The sequence below is a fragment of the Acomys minous genome (genome assembly GCF_964271855.1).
Source record: "Acomys minous genome assembly, chromosome: 14".
In the NCBI taxonomy this organism is placed as follows: Eukaryota; Metazoa; Chordata; class Mammalia; order Rodentia; family Muridae; genus Acomys; species Acomys minous.
The window spans coordinates 455,554-477,484 of record NC_140496.1 but is presented as its reverse complement, the minus strand read 5'-3'; the positions used below and the strand labels follow the sequence as shown (position 1 = coordinate 477,484).

The 21,931-nt window shown below is 44.7% G+C and overlaps 1 protein-coding gene across 3 annotated transcripts in view; it reads left to right on the top strand.

Annotated features, from left to right (window-relative positions):
- Window positions 1-21,931, top strand: part of NRP1 (neuropilin 1) — a 144,507-nt gene that overhangs the window by 71,929 nt on the left and 50,647 nt on the right. For all 3 annotated transcript variants that reach the window (XM_084756148.1, XM_084756146.1, XM_084756147.1), the window contains one exon: window positions 2,034-2,200. In XM_084756148.1, the coding sequence (XP_084612274.1) occupies window positions 2,034-2,200 (167 nt within the window). The remainder of the gene's footprint in view (window positions 1-2,033; window positions 2,201-21,931) is intronic.

Below are 21,931 nucleotides of genomic sequence, written 5' to 3'. Positions count from 1 at the left end.
GTGGAAAATGCAGAGCAGTTCATGGAAACAATGAGGCGAGGCCTGGAGGCTTCCCTGGCACCTTCCCTGGCACAGGTGTCGGGAACCACAAAGGACAGTTTTTGGCAGAACTAGCCAGAGGTAGGGTACACAGAGCAGTCACACACAAGGACTGTGTGTAGACTGTGGCAAACCCTGGGGGACTTGTTATCATTTTTTTATAAAGTAAAAGCAGGATGTTTTACATTTTAAATTAGTTTAGTGTGTGTGTGTGTGTGTGTGTGTGAGAGAGAGAGGGGGGGGGAAACAGACAGACAGACAGAGACAGAAAGACAGAAACAGACAGACAGAGAGACAGTTGAAAACAACTTACAGATAAGAAAGTTTTCCTTCTGCCATATGGATTCTGGGAGTAGAACTCAGATTGTCAAGCCTGGTGGCAAAGACTGTACCTGCTGAGCCATCTCACCAGCTCTAAGGTTTTAAGAATCTTATGCTGGACTGGCCTGAAACTTGCAATGTAGCCAAGGATGATCTTTAACCCCTGAGCCCCCTATCTCTACCTCCCACGCTGGGATTATAGGTGTGCACCACTATACCTGGTTATGCAGTGCTGGGGATAGTGTCCAGACCTTGGTTCATGTTGGACAAGCAGCAAACCCATTGAGCCAGAGACATAGCCTGTGAACAAAGAATATTTCAATTTTTGTTACATACTTTTCCAACAAAAAAGAGTAATATATTCTTTAAAGATCTTATTAAAATGATTGGGGCAGGGAAAGCGTCAGTGGTCAAATACTTTCCTGGAATTACTAAGTCCTTGGACTCAATTCCCAGTACTGCAACCCCTCCCCATAGCAGACAAATAAAGTGAAAAGAAGAAATACTTGCCTAAGGCTTGTGTGGCTAAGGGTTCTTTGAAGGCCAGCAGCTTGGGAAGGAGCCCTGGGTAAGGCCTAGGTGTTTTCAGGGATCTGGTAGAGATGCTAATGTATTCTGCCCCAAGTTGGACTGAGAAAAAGACAATGAAATTCAAAATCTTTTTGCTCTTAAGTTATTTAGCTAGAGAGAGAGAGAAAGAGAGAGAGAGAGAGAGAGAGAGAGAGAGAGAGAGAGAGAATTTATTTATTTATTATATATATCTTTGATATCATAAAATCTTATCTGTAGGGATATAAATTTTAGAAAAATGTGAAATTTCTAGAGAAATGTGAAATTTCTATTAGTTAAAACATATTGGTCAGCTTTCCCTTGCTACAAGAAATATGAGACTATCAAGTTTTTTTAAAAAGGTTTATTTTGAGACCCAGTCTCATGTATCCCTGGCTGCCTTCCTGCTCACTCTGTAGCTGCGGATACCCATGAACTTCTGGTCTGCCTGCCTCCACCCCCAGGGTGCTGGGATTACAGGTGGTGTGGCCACCTCATCAGATTACAGCACGCAGCATGCACCTGCGTGGTTTCATCTATGCTGCGCACGCACTCTGTCAACCACACCACATCTCTCCACCTCAGATAGCGTTTTTGTCAACCTTAGCCCACACGGGAAAGTTCATAATAACTGTGCTGACACAGGTTCCCCATTCAGGAAAACATAATTACAGGTTCCATGTTCCAGTAATACCATGTTGATATTTTGTCAGACTTTGTTAATGACCTCTGTCTCTCTCTGTCTCTTCTCTGTCTGTCTCCCCCACTCACCCCCTCCCCCGTGTGTGTGTGTGTGTGTGTGTGTGTGTGTGTGTGTGTGTGTGGTGGGGGTCTGAGGTTTACATCAGGCTGTGTGTCTCCCTTGATCACCGTCCACTTTATGTTTTGAGACAGAGTCTCTCAGTGAACCTGGAGCTCAGGGTTAGACTGTCTGGCCAGCAAGCCCCTGGGATGTGGCTTCTAATGCTAAGGGCACAGGCCCAGCTGCCTTTTCCTTGAGTGCTGAGGATCAAGTGCAGATCCTAACACTTCCTGACTGTCATCCCAGGCCATGACTGGACTCTTCAGTTTGCCACATTAACTTTGAGATGTGTCTTCACCCTTCACCCATATTTTGTCCGCAGATTTCAAGTGTATGGAGGCTTTGGGCATGGAATCTGGAGAGATCCATTCTGACCAGATCACCGCATCTTCACAGTATGGCACCAGCTGGTCTGTAGAGCGCTCCCGCCTGAACTACCCCGAAAATGGATGGACCCCAGGGGAGGACTCCTACCGGGAGTGGATCCAGGTAGATGGCACAAGGCTGGACACAAATGGGCTGGGAGTCATATGAGGCACCTGGAAAGGCTGTCAAATAGGAGTGTGTGCTGTGTCAAACACCCACATATGAGTTGGTGAAAGAGCCGTGAACATACTGAACTCATTCAAAATGTTCACACTCACACCTACAGAGGAGCAGAGCTGGCTCGGGTGGCTCCCAGGAAACTCAAGTCCTGTTTACTGCTCTTTCCAGAGTTAGCAGAACTAGACATGATTGTTTTTCTCAATAAGTGTACACTCGTTTCTGTGGTGGTTTGAATGGGTGTGGCCCCCAGAGACTTAAGTGTTTGGATGCTTGGCCCATAGGGAGTGGCACCGTTGGTAAGTGTGGCCTTGTTTGAGGACGTGTGTCCCTGAGGGGGTGGGCTACTGCTTCTACTAGGTTCCGCCCATGTCTTGTACTCTCACCGTTTTCCGGAAGCCATCCCTCGCACCTTTCTGAGTACCCATCCTGCACAACCTTGACTTCCGGATGTCTCCACCTGTATTGCTTATTTGTCTTTTTGTTGCAACAAAATATCCCACGAAAGCCACTTAAGGGAGAAAGGGTTTACTTTGCGTCTCTGAAGTTCTGGGCAATAGGGTCCATAGTGATGGGGAAGGTGTGGCAGCCTGAGCTAGGTGCATATGGTCACGTAGTATCAGGAAGCAGAGAAGGATAAACGCTTTCTCCTTTTTATGCAGCTCGGGACCTCAGGCAATGCTGTCCACTTTTAGGGTGTGTCTTCCCACCTCAATTAACCTAATCTAGAAAAATCCCTCAAAGATGCATCCAAAGATTTGTTTCTTTTGTGATTCTAAATCCCATCAGGCTGGCAATCATGGTTAACCATCACGCCTCCACCAAGGCCCTGTGCTTGGGTTCATGGGTTCTGGACCGTTGTTCAGTGAAACGTGTGGGTTCCCTGCTTACGAGTCAGTGGTTTTCCCTCTGCCTTTGTGCCCATAGCTGCGTCATCTGAGCACAAGTGCAGGATTCGGTTTTACTTTGCGAAGGCTGCATTAATTTAACACGCACTTAAAGTGAAGAGCCTGTTACTGGAGGCTGAACCCATTCTAACCCTGAACAATAACACCGAGCCATGCGGAGAAGGTAGAAAAAAAACGGGGTCACTTGGGGTTGCCGCAGCCGATCTAGATGGAACCAGAGGTAAAGTTGATTTGCTCATGGTAGCTTGTCTTTCCGTGTCTCCAAACCCACATGCAGCTCGCTGTGAATGACAGACACAACTCTGAGGGAAGCTTGCATTTTTGCAGTGCTAAGCATGTCTGCATGGTAATGCACTTCTATTCTGAGTAACATAGAGCTTACTCAATAACGGGGCCCTGTGGTCCTCCGGGCCTTCTGAAACTGCTATTGTAGCAGTTCTTCTGAACGAACCAGTTCTTCATGGGCAGAAATACGGAGGTAAAGTGGGCATTCCCTAAGCGCTTGTCACTGGGACTGGATATTATATCATTTGCACTAGGTGTTGTCCTAGATAGCTACATAAGAATGTCATTCAACCTTTTCGTGGGATAGTGTGGTCAGGAGAAGCATGGCAGTAGACACACCCCACACACACCCCAGGTTTATTTCCATTTACATTCTTCCACTACTGGACTGGCTGGGAGGGGTCAGACCTTTACTTACCAGGCTAAGCAAAGGGTGGCTGTTACCTGAGATGTCTGTCGGCGAGGCAGAAGAAGGAGGAGGAGGAGACCCAGGACAGTTACCCAAGCTGTAAAAATTCCTACGGAAGAAGTTCACATCTCATTGCCAGTCCCTCATCTCCAGGCCCTTTTCAGCTGACCTCTGTGTAGGGAAAAGGGCAAACTGCATTCTGTGAATGTGCTAATGAGAGTGCGATCTCTCATAAGCTACTTTCCACTATTGTTTGCTTCTGAGGTGTCCTGGCCACTTATCAGCTTTTGGACAGCTTTCCTTTCTTTTTGAGGTACAGGCTCACGTAGACCAAGATGACCTTGAACTCACTATATACCTGAGGATGACCTTGAACTTCTGATCCTCCTGCCTCCTACTCCTCAGTGTTGGAATTGCAGACAAGGATCAAAGCTCCTGCTTTTATGTGGTGCTGGAGATGGAAGTCAAGGCTTCCCTCATGTTAGACAATCACCCTTTCAATTAACCACATTACCAGTTCCAACAAGACACAGGTTTGATCTAATCCCCTAATCCTGGGAAGGAGCTAACACTCCATTTCAAAAACATGGCACCGAGGCTGAGGAAAATCAGCAGGTATTCAAGGTCACAGGCAGCGGGAACCCCGGACTTGGAAGCAAAGTGTGTTGGGCTTCCAGACTCACTTGCTTCTCAATATCACCAGGTGTGTTTTGTGGTTCATTCTGCCTTCACGCATCTGGGTCACTGTCATGAGTACCAGATTCTGTCCTCTTCTCCTTCCCTCTAGCCGGAGACGCTTATGTTGGCCACGTGAAAGAACTTTGCCCCTCAGTGGCTATGAGAGGTTACTGTCAGGAAAGCTTAGCTTCTTGTTCACACTGAGATAAAATGGTCCTTTTCCCTCGGCACTCAGAACTCATTTACACACTTATGTCTGTGTTCACAGTAGGAGCAGTTATCACCCACCCATCACCTAATTATGAATAATCTCGTGTGCTTCCAGCTTTTCTGAATCTCCTTGGAAGTGGTTGCCTGGTTGTTTTCATCGGATAGATGTTTTATAAATTAACCAACAAGTACAGCATAATTCAGATAAAGGGCCGAGGCAGGCACCGCTAATCACGCCGCGCGGCACGTACGGCAGCACACACGTACACTTCTATTTTTATGCACATGATTATGCAGATGACATTTGTCTTGATTTTCAGCTTTATCCCATTTTGCATGAAATATGCCCCACAAAACACGTTGCTGTAGCAACGACTAGAACAAATACTTGCATGTGTTAAATTAATAAAGCAACGCTGGAAACTGGCTTTCCTTAAAGACAGGAACAGCCTTCGGTGCCCATTGTTTCATGTAGGAAATCACCAAGTAACATTTTAAAAAAACAAAACAAAACAATGCATCGTTAGCCATGGATATCAACGTCCACACTGGCGCTTCCTGTGAGATCCGTTGTCGGCCAGGAAGCTTCAAACAGGACAAGAAGCCGCCTGGTTAGAAGGACCATGAAGGGAAGTCCCGACTGGAAGGTTCTGGAATGGCCACATCCTGCTCACAAGGCTGCTTCACAGGAAAGCTCCTGTCAGTGGCCACAGTTGAGCACACTATAAAATTTGATCGGTTTTTTTCCCCCTAGAGCATCCCATTCTGTAGTTTCTCTTTTAGGCTACTTATCTTATTATTAATATGATCTTTCCCTCTCATTGTTTCTAATTAAGCAGTCGTAGACTCAGTATATCCGTGGTGCAATCAGAATCCTTATTTGTGAACACATCATTAGAGCCTAACCTTAGACTCCTGGAAATGAGGTCCTTTCCCTACGAAACAATGATGTGGCCTTCAGTCACTGAAGCACCACCAGCCCATGGCGCTGGGAGGCCCAGAAACGAAGGCTGCCTTTTTCTTTTCTTCTACACAAAGTACATATCGTGTTGTATTTGTTCAAGAGACGTGGTCTCATAGATCCTAACTGTAGCCATTCACACGCACAAAAAAGCAGGATTTAATTTGTTAATTATTCCGATGTTTTATTAATGATGGTGTTCACCACACTGTAAACAGATTTATCCTTCCAGCTTTAATTAAAGCTCTTGGGAGCGTTTTCCTCAAAACAACTGTGACTTTCCCTGATTAAAATGCCAGGAGACAAAAAAAGAAAAGCTACAGCAAGAGACACAAGGCTTGGTGGGAAATGAACTCTGCTGATCCCAGATAAATAAAAATGGCACCAGGGAGTAATCGATTGCCTCCCCACCCCACCCCCAGTAACTTAAGAAATAGAATTATTTGATAAACCAACTCAGGCTGAAACTTCACTCTTCTCCAAACAGAAGGGCCATAGTCTTTTGTGGAAAAGAGAAATTTTGTAGCAGCGTATTTATGGCTCTGAGTACTCCAGAGGAGCAGAAAGTAGCTGGCTTCTCAGCCACATTCTGTTTGTTTGGAAAGTTAGCCCTGATGTGGATAATTCACACTGGAGCGGGCCTCTGGGAAGGCAGCAGTCACTTACAACCAGCTGAGAGTGGAAGTGTCGGTAATTTAAAGCACGGGACTGGGGCTGGGCAGATAGATAGCTGTGCAAGCATCAGGCCCTGAGTTCTACCCTGAAGCTGTGTGAAAAAGCATTTGTTCTATAGTGGAGCTTGACCAGAATCCCACACTGGCGAGGGGGGAACAGAAGGATCCCTGGGACTTGCTGGTCTGCCATGTTGGCCTGTTTGGAGAGCCGCAGGCAAGTAAGAGAGTGTGTCTCAAAAAACAGGGTAGACAGACGCATGTTCCTCTCTGGCTTTTGCGTGAACACGCGCACATGCATGCTTCATGTGCATACCGTAAACAGGCAGGCATTGAACTGTCTTTAAGAGCAAAGGCTTCTTTCAAGGACCAAATGAAATGAGATAAAGGTTTCCTCTAGCAATCAACATTAATATACATTTTAATCATCTTTTAGGTAGGAAAACGTGCTTGCTCATTTCAGTTCGGAATGTTTGATTTGAAGCCCTTGCTTGCAACCTTTAGAGTATCCCAAAACTGAAAGTTAGAAACTGAAGTGATTTGTCATAAGCTGTACACTGCCGTTTGTTAACAAGTCTTGGACAGTGTCTTCTTTCCCCTGTACTTTCTGGATTGCTCCTTTGTTCTCAGGTGTCGAGTATAGAACAGGTACCCCATTTGAAATCATTTTTCAGTTTTCACAAAATTGCCAGCATCTTTTGGGTTTACAATCTGTAACGCTTTCCTCACAATCGCTTCCATCTGCCAAATTGACTAATCCAGAATGTGTATTCAGCAGGGTTATTCTGACTGTAAACACTCTGTGTTTATAAACCAGGCACTCCAGGGGGTGCGTTAACTCATTCAGATCATTAGCAAATTGCCGAAATTACAATAAAATGATACTTTATAAATCTGTAACTAGAGAACTGACAGAAATAGCTCGCTGGTTTCCCCAAATGCGGAATGATGCCTGTGAAATGTTAGCCAATTTAGGGAAAATATAGGTGTTTGGCTCCATGTACATTCCTCTGTGTGTGTTGGGTGTGTGTGTGTACAACTAATATTAGTACTCTAAATGTTCACCTGGAGGGTATATAAAATTTACCTTAAAATATTCCTCCACCTGAGTCTTGGCATGTCCATTTACACTAGACTTGCACTGACTTCCTCTTCCCACATAGACCAGTGTTTTGCACAGCCTGATACCTGGGCTGTGTTCACTCCAGGGCCCGCTGTTATAGAAGCCCCTGTCCTCTGAGCCACATTTGTTAAAGTTGTCTCTGAGACTTTGGCCTTTCACATTACAGGTCATTTAAAGGTCATAAATAGAGATATATTCAATTCAGAGCTTCAGGGGCTTGAGGGGTGGTGTGGATTTGACTGGGGTAAACAGAAACTCATGTAATTGTTTCAATATTTTAGCTGACTGTTTGTCATATAGAAGTTACCAAGGTGGTTTAAATAGTTTTGGTCAAGTTGACTGCTTAATTCTGCTTTAGAAATCAGACAAATAATTTGACTAATGGGCATTTCAGGTTAACGCTCCCTAGAGAGCATGAATAATAATGTTAGCAAATAATGTTGAAAGACCGGCAGTTGTCCATATAGAACTACGCTGAAAGGTCGTGTGCAGCTTTGCTCAGAGCTTTGCCTTCTCATTAATGTAATGACAGGCTGGTTTTTGTTGTTGTTTTTTGAACCCACATTCACAGTTAGATCCTGGAAGAGATTGTTTCTCCTTCCTAGGACACCTCAGCTCAAAGAGTAGGACTGAAAGCAGGTGTTAGCATCATTTTCTTTCATTTTTCCAGACAAAAGGCCCGGTGATTTGTTCCTACTCTGCTCTTAGTAAGCTATAAGGAGTGTGCACCCTTCTGAAGGTGAGGCCCTGAAGAGCAATGGCACTTTGAGTTTCAGCTGGCCCCTGCTTAGTTACTGGCTGGTGGACAATGTCTCTTAACTAGAATCATCACTTCAGAAGCCTCAGATTTGCACAGAACTGGATGATATGTGGAGCTGTTTCTTAGAGTGGGCAGGCCTCAAGCTGTGTGGGGTAGGTAGGTCTCGGGCACAGGGGCTCCTCTGTGTCTTGCAGGCTGATGAGCGGTGCCCCGGCGAACTTGTGTGCCTCCCCACATAAGAGTTCTGACTACCAAAAGACATTTGTGTGGATGGTTACTTTTTTCATGCCCGGCCAAAGGTGACCATCAAGAGGGTGTTCACCATGTGGTGTGTGTGTGTGTGTGTGCGCGCGCGCGCACGTGTGCAGTGTGTGTGCACGTGTGTGGTGTGTGTGTGCATGGTGTGTGTGCGCGTACATGTGTGGTGTGTGTGCGTTCGTGTGTGGTGTGTGTGCATACATGTGGTGTGTGTTCGTGCATGTGTGATGTGTGTGCGTGCGTGCGTGCATGCGTGCGTGTGTGATGTGTGTGGTGTGTGTGTGTGTGCACGTGTGCATGTGTGATGTGTGGGGGCTGTGTGTGTGTGTGTGTGTGTGTGTGTGAGAGAGAGAGAGAGAGAGAGAGAGAGAGAGAGAGAGAGAGAGAGAGAGAGAGAGAGAAAGCTGCTACTGTTCTTTGAATTGGAGCTTGGTTCTTTTGTTTTCCAAAAATACTGAGGTATTTGTTTACCCTATTCAGGAAAATCACATCACTATTTCCCTTGTTGCTTATCTTAAGTTTCTCTATTTTTAGTCCTTAAAAGTGAACTGTTTTAAACTAAATAAATACAGATGTTATTTTAGACTACTGCACAATCACACTCAGAATGCAGAGATAAGGATGAGACCAAGGAACGGAAATATAGGATAAAATTGTCAGTCATAAGTGACAGGCAAGATGAGAATGAAATTAGCTCTCCTGCACGAGGCAAGTGTTGAACACAGACATATTTTATATCTCCTGAAGTATGCCAATCAAAAGTTTGCAGCTATTGTCTTTTAACTTTCAACATATTCCAGACTAGGGAACAGAGGTTACAAAGCCTGTCTATTATTTATCGATTTATCTTTTCATGGAAAATAATTGCATTCTCACATCTGTAACCTAAATAACAGCCCATTACGTGCTCCTGGTTGCCAGCCAGCACCAAATCTGGGGCCAAGGAAAAGGGAAAGCTGATTGTTTCACATCTGTTTTGGGTGAAAAGAGTGTTCCTGACTGCAGTACTGAAAATTTAAAGAACTTCTGTTATTATACAATTGGGAATCCTCCGGGAGTAAAATGTTAATGAAATCCACAATGCGCACAGATTTTATGATAGTAGTTTTAGGAAATTCCTTTCGTGAGGTTTGTTGATTTCTGTCCCAGTGGTAATAATTGTACCTTTTACAGCATGTGTTAATGTCTGCATTTAGGAGCAACGGCTACATTTATGCTGTGTGTAATGTAACACACCCAGTCTTAAGCTTTAAATAACTTTCATATTGTAGTTTGAAAAGCCCAGAGCAAAAAACAAATACGTTTCTTCAGAACTGGGAAGAACCCCTAGGGTGACACTTCTAGGGTATCCACAGACACCGTCTCCATTGAGAGAGAGGCCTGCACCCTGGTCCCCAGTCTTCCATGTGGATGGAGATGCAGAGCCTCATAGCTCTTGGTTAATGCACCACTCAGAAGCTTCACATCAACATGAGGATTTTGATCCACATCAAAAGAGCAGTTTGGGTTGCTGACTGATGCTTGAGCAAGTTATGTATATACAAGTATGTGCACACCCAATCCCCATGAACACACAAACATGTATGTGTACAAAATACACGCACATGTGTAAGCATGCACAAACACACATGTACACACAAATGCATGTGCCTTATACATGCGCCCTTTCCCTCCCTTCCCTTGACTATCTAATCTCCTTCAACTCTAGATTCCAATAAAGAGAGAAAAGTAGATTAAATTTTAAAATGCTTTGTATATCCCAATAGTAATAAAATGCATTATGCTTTTGTATTTCCAGCAGTTGACGAGAGTAGGCATTTGAGACTAATTGCACACATTATGACTAAGAATAATCACATGTGCACTTGTGCATGTGACTTGTGCTTTTTTTTTTTACCAGTTCTCTTTGCCTCAAGGGGTTAAAAATGCATTTATGACATTCTTCTAATTGCCTTGTGTCAGGAGAACAAAGCCTTCATTCCAGCAAAGTTTTATTTTTCCTTATGATTCTAACGCTTTAAACTTCTAACTACATTTTATGGATCTAGCAAAGAGAATAAATAAGCCCTTTCATTCTTTTAGCAAGCCTGGGAGGGCTATCGATACTGTTCTTCGGGGGGTAGATGATTGGATAAGACAGCTTCTCGGGGCCTTTCAAGCATTTAAGATTCCATGATTCTATTAAAAATAAATGCACTCAATTGGCTAGTGCTCTGAGCTTGCCTGAGATGAAAATACAAATATATGGAGCATAGCTGGAACTCATTTTAAATACTATTGATAATGGTGTGAGGCAGCACACAGCTAATTTTTTTTTCCATTAAGAAAGTTTTTTCCCCTTAGATCAAGTAATTGTTAGTGCTGCTTCCCCCAGGAAGCTCATCTGAGGGGTTCACGCTGAAACTCTGCTTGTGGTGGGCTGTTTCCCTTGTTTCTTCCAAGCTAGTTTGCAGGGAAATGCAGCCCATGGGTAATGAGAGAAAGCAGACATTTGTCTCTGAAGGAAATGTCTGTAGGCCGGGCATACCCACCACAACAACCTGCTTGCACCTTAAAGTTTGATCGATACCCGGTATCTGTCTCTCCTTAAACAAAAAGCAATGTTCATTTCTGAGCATCTAAGCTAAAAGACTACCCAGATAGATGACGAGAAAGCCACACCCACACAGCAGCTTCCTCAAGGAAGGCATCTTGGTTGTCTCTCTAGACGTGAAGTGTTTATATATTGTGGAAGGTGGTAAATCCCAGGTCCAACCAGAGAAAGACCAGACCCAGCTAGGCCTGTGGGGCTCCTCGCTACAGGAGCACCGAGTCAGGGTCTTCAGTTTGAGAGGCTCTGGGAATTAAATACCAAATGTCTGCTGGGAAATACTCAGGGTAATGAAAAGACGTTAGGAAATCATAAGAAATGTGAAACTGTGGGGAATCTTTTTCACTATATTGAGAAACACATGGAACTTATAGGAAAAAGAAAAATTAACTTTTTTAAGCTCCTGAGTTTAACAAAATAAGTATGCATGTGGTGAGCCAAATTTGATTGTTATTTAAGCATTCCCCCCCCCCAAAAAAAAACAGTTTAGTGAAAAATCCATAGTGGAACTCAGTACTCTGTGTGTTATATCAGTTACTTTTCTCATTCCTGCAACACAATCTGACGTGAGAGGCTTCAGGGAAGAGGCTTGGCTTACAGTTTGGGGGTACAGTTTATCATGATGGGGACAGAGTGACAACAGGAACATGGAGCACCTGACTGCCACAGTGTGTCCACAGTCAGGAAGTAGAGATGAGGGCTGGTGCTCAGCTTGCTTCCTCCTCCTCCTCCTCCTCCTCCTCCTCCTCCTCCTCCTCCTCCGATAGAGTGGTGCCACCCACAGTTATGGTGGGGTCCTACTCTCAGTTTGCCTAATTAGAAACTCCCTCACAGACATCCACAGAGCTTTGTCTCCTAGGTGATTCTGTGTCCTGTCAAGTTGACAGTATTAACCATCACATAGGTTAACTTAATTTTTAAAGTATTTTTTTTAAATCCAGAATAGCCATTGCTATTCTCAAGTAATATTTCATAGTACAAATATTACAGTATTCTATAGCTTAGCACATTTCCAGTGATTACATCCGTTTATAATGGTGTCATTATCATTTGGAAGGCATCCATACCACAGTGAAATAATTTATTTAGCAGTTGTCTAACATATAAAAAGTCTTGTGCACTTGAAAACATGCGTACACATATGTGCACATGAAGAGGAAAGCATCCAGCGCTTTTTGCGTGTTTAGTACGTTTTCTCTAAGAGCAACTGGCTGTTACATAGACAAACCTCATTTAGTGCAGTAGCCGTGGTGATCATTTTTGAGACTTCTGCCTGGATGTTCTGTCTGGCAGGGAGCACGCGACTCTCATGCAGGCGCCCACCTGGAGACACAGCTGCACTTCTCAACCTCCACCACGCAGTAACCTAGCTTTCTCAGAGGGAAGCACTGCTGCTTTCTAGAATAGTGTACGTTTTTTTGAAAAACTGGTTTCTACTTCACTTCCTACAAAATGTATAGATTTAGGATATTTATGTTTCTCATTTTAGATTCATCTCAATTAAGGTCTTTTATCAAACATAATTCGTACAGATTAAGAATCATCATTCCATTTCTTTTTAATTTCTGGCATTTTAATTAAAACCATGTGAAGTGATGTGCTGTAATCCCTTAACTTTGCATCTCAGAGTATAACTACCATGTAATTGAATTCTCCCTGATCAGAAACCCTGCAAGGCCCTGTGGGAAGAAGGAAGCTCTTCGAAGCATTCCAGAGCCTTCTAGCTCCATGTTTCTGCCAAAAAGTGCCTCCCACATTACTACTTCTTACGTGTTTTCACGCAGTGCAGCCTGGCCACCTGCACCGAACAGGTGACTCCTTACTGTTGCTGAGCATGTAGTTGAAATGTCCAACCCTATCTTAGCCAGTAAACTGCTTTCCCTGCAAGCATGAGGAACTAAGTCAGAGTAGCAGTGACCGAGGCTCTCCATGATGGGGAGGGGGAGGTAGGTAGGTCCCTGGGGCTCTTTGACCTGCCAGCCCAGCCAAATCGATGAGCTCCAGGTGCAGGGAAAGACAGTGTCTCAAAACTAAAGTGGAGAAGAGCTTGGGGAGGATACCTGCTATTAACCTCAAACCTACACACACACACACACACACACACACACACACACACACACACACACACACACACACACAGGGCTTCAGTGCCAGCCATTGTTTCTGGCATGTTTGAGACTCCCAGCTGATGTAGGGGAGAGGCAAACAGCACAGTACTCCCGTGTGACGTATGTGGTTATGTCCTGTGGTTTTTTTGTAAGCTGTCAGGCAGGCATATTTTTTTCATCGTGTGACCCGAGCTCAAATGCTTGAAATTAGCAATCTGGATTTTTCTCAAAACATGGAAATAATTTGCAGTTGTGTGTGAGTTGATTGCATTTGCGCTGTGAAGGAGGCATGTGATCCTCGGGGTACTGTGGTGCCATGTTTGTCCCTTTCTTCTGGGGGAAGCAGACAGTTGCAGCTCTTTGGGACGCATGTCCTTCCTCGTTTCCATTGCAGACTCCACTCAGGGAGGTTACGGGGGACATTCTTCATCCTGCCACAGCCTGGGTTTTGTTCAGCTCAGCCACCATGAGTTCTAATCACAAGTCTTGATCATTCTTCGAAAATGTACTTTTGAAAGCCTTAGCCACCCCCTTTATAAATGACTCCAGCAAAAAGAATCAGTATACCAATGGTTGGTCAGATTTCTAATAGGGAAACACTGAGAGCCTCATTTACCTGTATTCAAAATGATTGGGCTGAGGGTGGTTACCCCTGCCAGTAACGCTAGGGCTCCAGAGGCAGAGGCCTCAAGCATGAAGACAGGCAGAGCTAGGTAGCCAAACACTGCCTCAGGCAAACAAACAAAAACCACTGTTGTGGTCTTTCCTCCAGAGACTGCACAGAATTTGTGACAGCTGGCACCGAGCAGCCTAATGCTTCTCTTCTGTCTCTACTCTGGGTCACATTCGTTCTAACCTCAGGCTCAGCGATCCTGTCAGCCCCTGGGAGGATGTTTTACAGCAAGTGGGGAAGTTTTCTCAACACCTGAGCTCACAACTACCCCATCAGCATGTGAGACTCTCGTTACTGGGAGAGGCCCACCTACATCACTGAGACATGCATGGAAAACCGTGTGAACGGAAGCTGTCAGAGTTTATAGGGCAAGTGACTGATGGAGGCCACTACTCCCGTCTGAAACCCTTTAGTTTCCAGGAATCCTCCCACCCTCCGTTTGTTTTTGAAACCAAGCTTTTAGTCAAAGGAGAAATTAAGGGCATGGTTGACTGTGGAACAGGCAGACGCTGACTATGAGTGCTTACCTCTAGTCAGCCATTTAGAAATCACCCCCAATGTAGCAACCACTGTGTTGTGGGGGAGCGTGTGCGTGTGTGTGTGTGTGTGTGTGTGTGTGTGTGTGTGTGTGTGTGTGTACAGATACGTATGCACTTGCGCATACATGTAGAGGCCAGAGGACAACCTGGGCTGTCACTCTTTAGGAGCTAGTCACCTTGTGTTTGAGACGCACCAGAAAGGTTAGACTGGCTGACTAGTGAGTTACAACGATCCTTCCCTTGTGCTGAGGTAATGAGTGTGTGCCATTGCACCAGCCTCGTCAGGGGCTGGTCAGTCAAACCCGGGTCCTTCTGCTTGTACAGCAAGCACTTTACTGACAGCCATCCCCCAGTCTCAGTGCAGTATTTTAAACTGAAAGATTCCTTCCCTATATTTAATATTTTCTTGGTTGCTTTAGTTTTACATCTTTTTAAACTGCCAAGAAACTAAGGGGTGTGTGTGTGTGTGTGTGTGTGTTTGTGTGTGTGTGTGTGTGTGTGTGTGTGTGTGTGTGTGTCGTCTGTGTGTCCATCTGTGTCCTTCGGTGCACCTTGGATTCAGCTTAGCTCTGCTTCTGCCTGGAGTCTGCTTGCTTTGTCTAGCCCTGCAATGATAACACCTCTTGCAGACTGAAAATCATGTGAAGCCTTATGACTTTCAAGGGTGCAGATTTGATGCTACGTTTGCAGAAGTACAAGAAAGGCATAAGGGAGTCCCAGACCGCAGGCAGGTAAACTGCTCACACACACATACCACAGTGTGTCGGGTTTGTCTTTGCTTCTTAGCAGGAAGGCGGGGCAGGCAGGACAAAGTCTTTGAAATCGTGTGTGATACAGCAGAAGAGGTTTTTCATCACTGCTGCTTTTAGGCAACTTCCAGGAGAAGAGACACTAGGTTCATAAGAGGCCGTTTGAGAAATGAATAAAGAGGACCACATCATACAGGGTAGGCCCAACCGGTCCGACTCAATGGCACTCTAGTTTTAAGTAGCAACCTTTCAAAAGAACTGAAAAGCTCTTGGCAAGTTATATTACTCACAGCACAAACTATGAGGGTAAGAGTAATCGCATTCCTTCTTAGAAAGGACAGCTAGTGGCCCAGAGACTTTCTTCTTGATTTTAATATCATGCAGTTGTCTTTTGCTTGAAAGAAAGGGGTTACAGACTTTGACAACCATGCTGGACTTAAAACAGCATTGAATTTAAGCACAAGGAACCCTGGTGCCATCTGCTAAAGATTAGGGATATATAGGAATAGTGAATGAAAGCTGCAGAAGACTGTCACTCCTCCAAAGAAATTATAATTTACACACACACACACACACACTAATTATGAGATGACTAAGGAACAATCTTTTCACTCTGGTGTGGGAGTCTGCATTATATGGTCCTCATAACAGCCGTGGAAAGTAAATATTTCCTGTTGAAGAGAAGAAACTAATGCTTGAACTGGAACTGGCTGGTTGAGTTGCTTGGCTACAGTGTTCTTCTGTGTCAAAGCTACACAGCCACTTCCTGGGTGCCTTTGGCCACCACATGTCAACCCTAACGCGCCCCCGCCCCCCACTTTTCCTAAGCCCAGAATCTTCTGCAAAGTTCAGTGCACCCTGTACATTCTGTACTGAGATTTACCCTTTACTTGGCTTTTTTTTTTTCCTCCCTCACTACAGAGAGAAAAAAAAATCTTGTCCTTCCTTTTAACCCTGCAACAAGCACTTAGACACACCAAACACTAACCTGCATTGTGAATGAGCAGTTGCCAGCTACTGCCTTCCCTGCAGGGGAGGAAGGATGCCCCGTACAGGTTCGAGCTGCTGCTGAGAAGCCAGCGTGGGATCTGAACAGCAGAGGAAGAACCTGAGGAAGTGCACAGCACTAGTGCACTGTGTCCTCAGAGGGCTTTGCTTCTAGTGTAGGCGTAAAGCTTCAGGCAGGCTGGCCCAAGAGCGGAGTCTCCGACGGGGGTGTCCCTCGTCTGCGGAGTCAGAGAAAGTAACTCAGCAGTACAGTGTATGAGGCTGCCCGTGGGGTAAAATCACAGCGAGGTCACCTCTGTCTCTGTAACTATCAGATGCTTTGTGATTTGGATGCCTGCATTTCACAAAGGCCACAAAGGAGGATGGGGTGTGTGTGATGTGTTAGTGATGTGTATATATGTAGTATATGTGTGTGGTATATGTATGTGTATATGTTGTGTTTCTTGTGTGTGTATGTGGCTTTGTGTGTGGTATGGTAGCGTGGTATGGTTATATATGGTATATGTCTTGTGTATTTCTTGGTGTGTAGTGTAGTATGTATAGTGTGTGTGTGTGATGAGTATGTGTGATGTGTAACTTGTGTGACTATGTGATACATCTTTATAGATGGCAGTGTATATATGTGGTATGTGTGTGTCTGTGTTTATGTATGGTGTGTGTGTGTGTGTGTGTGTGTGTGTGTGTGTGTGTGTGTGTGATTTGTCTCTCTATATGGAGTATATGTAATTTGAGGGAGATGTGGATGGTGTATATGTCTCTGTGGTGTGCATTTGTGTGACCTCTGTCTTTCTGTGGTGTGTCAGATGTGAGTAGTGTGGTATATGTGTGTATCTTTATATGGTATGTCTATATGTCTGTGTGTGGTGTGTGGTGTGTCTACGTGTGTATGTGTCTACATGCCTATGTGTGTGGTGTATGTGATACGTGTGTCTGTGTGAGTGTGAATCCACATGTCTGTCTATGTCACTACGTGGTGTTCTGACGTGTATGTCTATGTATGTATGTGTCTCTATGCCTGTGTGTGTGTGTGAATGCACATGTCTGTGTGTATGGTGTATGTCTGTGTGTGTGTGTGTGTGAGAGAGAGAGAGAGAGAGAGAGAGAGAGAGAGAGAGAGAGAGAGAGAGACAGAGGCAGAGACAGAGAAGGGGGGAGAGGGAGAGAGGGAGAGAGGGAGAGAGAGCAGAGCGAGCAGAGCTACCCTTGATCTCTGAGTAAATTCTGACAGGAGATACAGACAGAAGAGCAATATTAACCCCTGGTAGCCACTGGGTGAGACTGCCACTCCTTTTGCCTCTGCCTCATCAACCCTGACCACTTCCTCAGCCAGAGTCTCACCCATTCTGTGAGGCCCAGTTGGAATGCATCACTTGACCTTTTCAATAAAGCCCTGTCTATTCCCTTCCACGAGTGCTTCCCCTTCTCTGAACTCGGTAATGTCCTGTTGCTCTCACAGTGTCAGTTTTGACTTCAGTGTGGCACTGTCATGTGTGACACACCACATTTCTAAACATGCCTTTGCGTTTCAAAGAGTCACACCCAAGCGCTTGAATTTACTGGGTGAAATGCCTTCTCTGCACATACGGCACCCTTCGATCCTTTGGTTTATTGTCACCCTCTGCGTCTGAGCACCTCTGAAGCTTGTGCGGCTTAGCTCTGACTTTCTTGTTGACTCAATGTCAGCGTCTGCCCAAGGCTCACACTTGCTGTGTGCCTCCTTGTTTCTGGACAATTAAGGTACGGCAGATTTCACTATTTACAAAGAACCAAGTCAAAGACTACCTCAGAATTAAATTTTTTTCTTTTTAAAATAGTTGCTTCTGGTTTGTGGATTAACATGAGAATGGCAGAGTGTCCGTTAATCAGATAGCTGCAACCAGAAGTTGGGTTTCTCCCCTAATTTAACTATGATCAGAAGGGTTCATTCAAACAACTAAGATGACCAGTGAGTGTTGGCTTTTCCTGTCTTGAACTTAAAAAAAAAATACCTATAACCATCAGCTTATCTTTTTCACCATATAATATTCAAAATGGACCATTCCAGTAGCTCTGCATGCAGTTTAAACTAACAGCAAGGTGGCCACAGATGGTCTCATGTTTCCTATAACCACACAAAATATTTAATTTCCTAAGAAGAGCTGTCAGATCATATTTTTGCTGTCTCATAACTTGGGGAACAGCACAGGGTGCCATGAGCCACACAGGGTGACTCTGGGCAAGGACATATGTCACTTTGCTTCTCAGTTTATTTGTCCATAAAACTTTCCTTGTTTGATAAGAGGTTTGAAGTTTAGCCCTTAAACAAAACACCCTAAACACAGAGGCCGAAATACAGATTTTTAGTTATCTGCATTTTCTATGTAATACAATAATCATGAAAAAATAATATAGGTGGAGGATTATGTTATTAACCTTAGGTGGTTGTGTTCCGATTAGCATCTATAAGAAGCCAGAGACCCTGAGACTCAGGCAGACAATGGTCAGACGCTACGAATTAGCCCCACTCAGCCTAGAATAGCTGAGGTCCACATGCCTGACTAGGTCAGAAAACATGTGTTTTATCTAAGGAAATGAGACAATTGCTTAAAAATATTTTCTTTAGCTTTAGTATCAACTGATGAATTAAACAGCCTTGAGTCATCAGAGATGTTCTGAAGAAAATCTGCCATGTCTTCCCCTCACGAGCAGACTTTCCGGTTTTTAATCAGTTCTTTGTCCTTTATTTTCTCAGGCTGTTGTGCCGGCCTGCCAGGGGAGCATTAAAAGCTGATAAATGCTCCCTTGCCAATGCTCACTCACGGGGCAGTATTTTATTGAGCAAGGCAGATTTTCATTTTGGAAATGAGGTTTTCCACATTACATTACTGATGGCCAGTTGTGCACAATCAAGGCAAGCAGCAGCATGCGTTTCATGGCTGGGAGGCTGCGAGCTGTGTGATTTACTGTGCAATGCTGAGAAAAACGCAGTGATTCTCGGTAAAATGTGGGCTTTTTCCTCGCTTCTCTTTATCTGGGGAATGTGTTTCCTGTTATTGTGAAGACAATGCCTTTGGCCATAAAGTGTTTATTCTTGTAGGTACCTGAAAAGAAAGAACAAGCAAGGGGCCAGGAGACCCAGTGCCTTCACAGGTCCCCAGCAGTAGGGCCAACCATGCTCTGCACCCCATGACTGAAAAGACAAGCTCTAGAGTCCCTTGCTTCTGCCTGATGCCTCTTTGTGTGAAAATAAGATATGGATAGGCAATCTAACATCTTAGAATTTCATATCAATGTTGGAAACAGAGTGTCTTGTTGAGTCACTTATGTTCATTGCGTTGTGAAAACTGGCTCAGGAAGCAGCGACTAGAACTCCAAAGGCGTCTGATGGACTTGTGAGGATAGCGTACACACCACTGGATACTTTCCAGATGTGATATGTGACTTACCCGCAGTGGGAAATGCTCAACGAGCTAAGGGAATGCATTTGATGTTCAGTCGCATGTGTGCCTAACCCATTCCGTATCTCTCTCCGCCGCCCTTCATCAGAGAATTCCCCCAAACTCAGATGTGAAAACGCATCCATCTTCTGGTCAAAAATATGACGGCTCGGATGTAAGGTCAGTCTCTAAAGCCCAGAAGATAGTGAGTGAAGCAAAGCTGCTTGGGCTTGGGGTCACATTACCTGATTATAGTGCCTGTGAACCCAGATATTTGTGGGTAAAGCAAGTAATGTTCAGGAAAGGAACCCTCCAGAACACAGCAGGGTGCACTGTGGAGAAGAGGCCTGAGCAGTGCTGGCTTCTCTGCCATTCCTGGTTGCCTTAAGTGCACCATTCCTGTGTCCTGGAATGCAGGCTTGGTGAAAGCAAAGCGTAGTCCAGATGTGGACGAGATCCTAGATTATCTCCACAGCTGCTGCTCACTTCCTTCCAGTTATGAAAATCCAGTGCTCATCAGAGTCCATGCATTTCAGACCAACTGTGTCTGCTGCCCTGTGAGAAGTGCACTCGCCTGATATTTCATCACTCCTTTTCTTCATGGTGAATTCTACTCTTCCTGCCCCTCGCCCTACACACACACACACACACACACACACACACACACACACACACACACACACACACATATCCTTTCTCTTACTGTCTGCTTGCAGAATCCTACTGTGGAGTCAGATGACATCAGTCCACCAATACAGGGGATGCCTTTAAAAGTGGTGATGCAGTTGGGTGTGGTGGCACGTGCCTGTCCTCCCAGCATTCAGAAGGCTAAGGCAAGAGGAGTCTGAGAGTTCCAGACCAGTGTTGGCTAAATAGTAAGTTCTAGATCAGCCTAAACTATACAGGACCTGTTCAAAAAGAAAAAAGAAAAGAAAGAAGAGAAAGGATGAGAGAGAGGAATATTCTTGGGCAGGAGATATAGTCATAAAACAGAAGGAACTGACAAGTTGCCAACTGCAGAGTTAGAATGGCCCTATTTTTATAACTGTAAAATGCACATACATTCACATGTATTTTCATAGGAACATAGGAACAAGACTCTGGGAAAGTGAAGTATGTTGTCCCAGTAGTGATGTCTTAAGGAGATTTTGTTCCTCCTTGAAACTACTACATTTTATAAATTTTTCACTAGGAATCCCATTAGCTATACAGAAAGACAAATGCTTTTCCAGACAAATCACAAATGACTAAAAGGAACTACCGGGCGAGCATAGCATGATGAACCCAAAGAGCTGTGAGACGAACTCACGGGAGCAGAAGTGCCTGGCTCATCCACCAGGTGGAAAAGAGGAAATGCTCACTGCTCTTTAGAAGAAGGAGGGGAGAGTGGATGGGGAGGAAGAGAGGGAGAGATAGAAGAGAAGGAGGGAATTATAAATATATATTTAATGAGGTTACAAGTGTTTTAATATAATCAGACACTACACATGAAGGTAGACTGAGGCCATTGTCCTAATTAGCTACGCCAGTGAGAAAGACTCATAAGAGCAGAAAAGGTTATCCCTGTGCTGGGCTAGGCTTGTGTCTGGGGCCTTCAAACTAAACTGGCAAACGATCGATCAACAAGAGAAAGCAATGCGGATTCTATTCATGTTTTTTAATGTCCCTGGGACTTCATAGAAAAGTAAAAGTTATACATCCAGCTGTATAACAAATGGCAATTACTATAGAGAAATTAGTTGTCAAAATGAAGGGGATTTGGGCTTCTGGGGGGCCAATAAATTGTGAGAAAGTACAGAGCACACATTCATGACAATGAGTGGAAATTCAGGTTTTTCCAGTAAGATGTGCTCATGCACTCACCCCAGGATTGATACTGGGTAGCCTGGCACCAGGGAGACTCTCACACCCTTAACATAGAAGATACAAGCGCTGCTCTCAGGATGGCAGAGACTGTTTCTCTTATCTCTTCTTGATTCTTAATTGCTTTATCTCAAAATGACATTTATGCTAAGTGGCACATTCTGGGGTGCACTATGCTGAAACTGATAAAAGCACTCAAGGCATTAAGCCTGGCATGGACAACATGATGCGAGCAAGGTGTTGATGGGACCAACTGTCTCCAGCTCCTCCCAGACTTTCCATGCATTTTATCGTGGGTGGGGGTGGAGGATGGGGGGTCCCTTCCTGTTTCCACAGAATTCCCCTTGGCATTTGGAGAGAAAGCCTAGTGGACAAATAATGCCCCCCCCCGTTAGCGCTGAATCCACAGCTGGAGGAAGCTGGTGATTGGGGATCAGGTAGCACCCTCTCTTGGTCACAGCAGTGTAG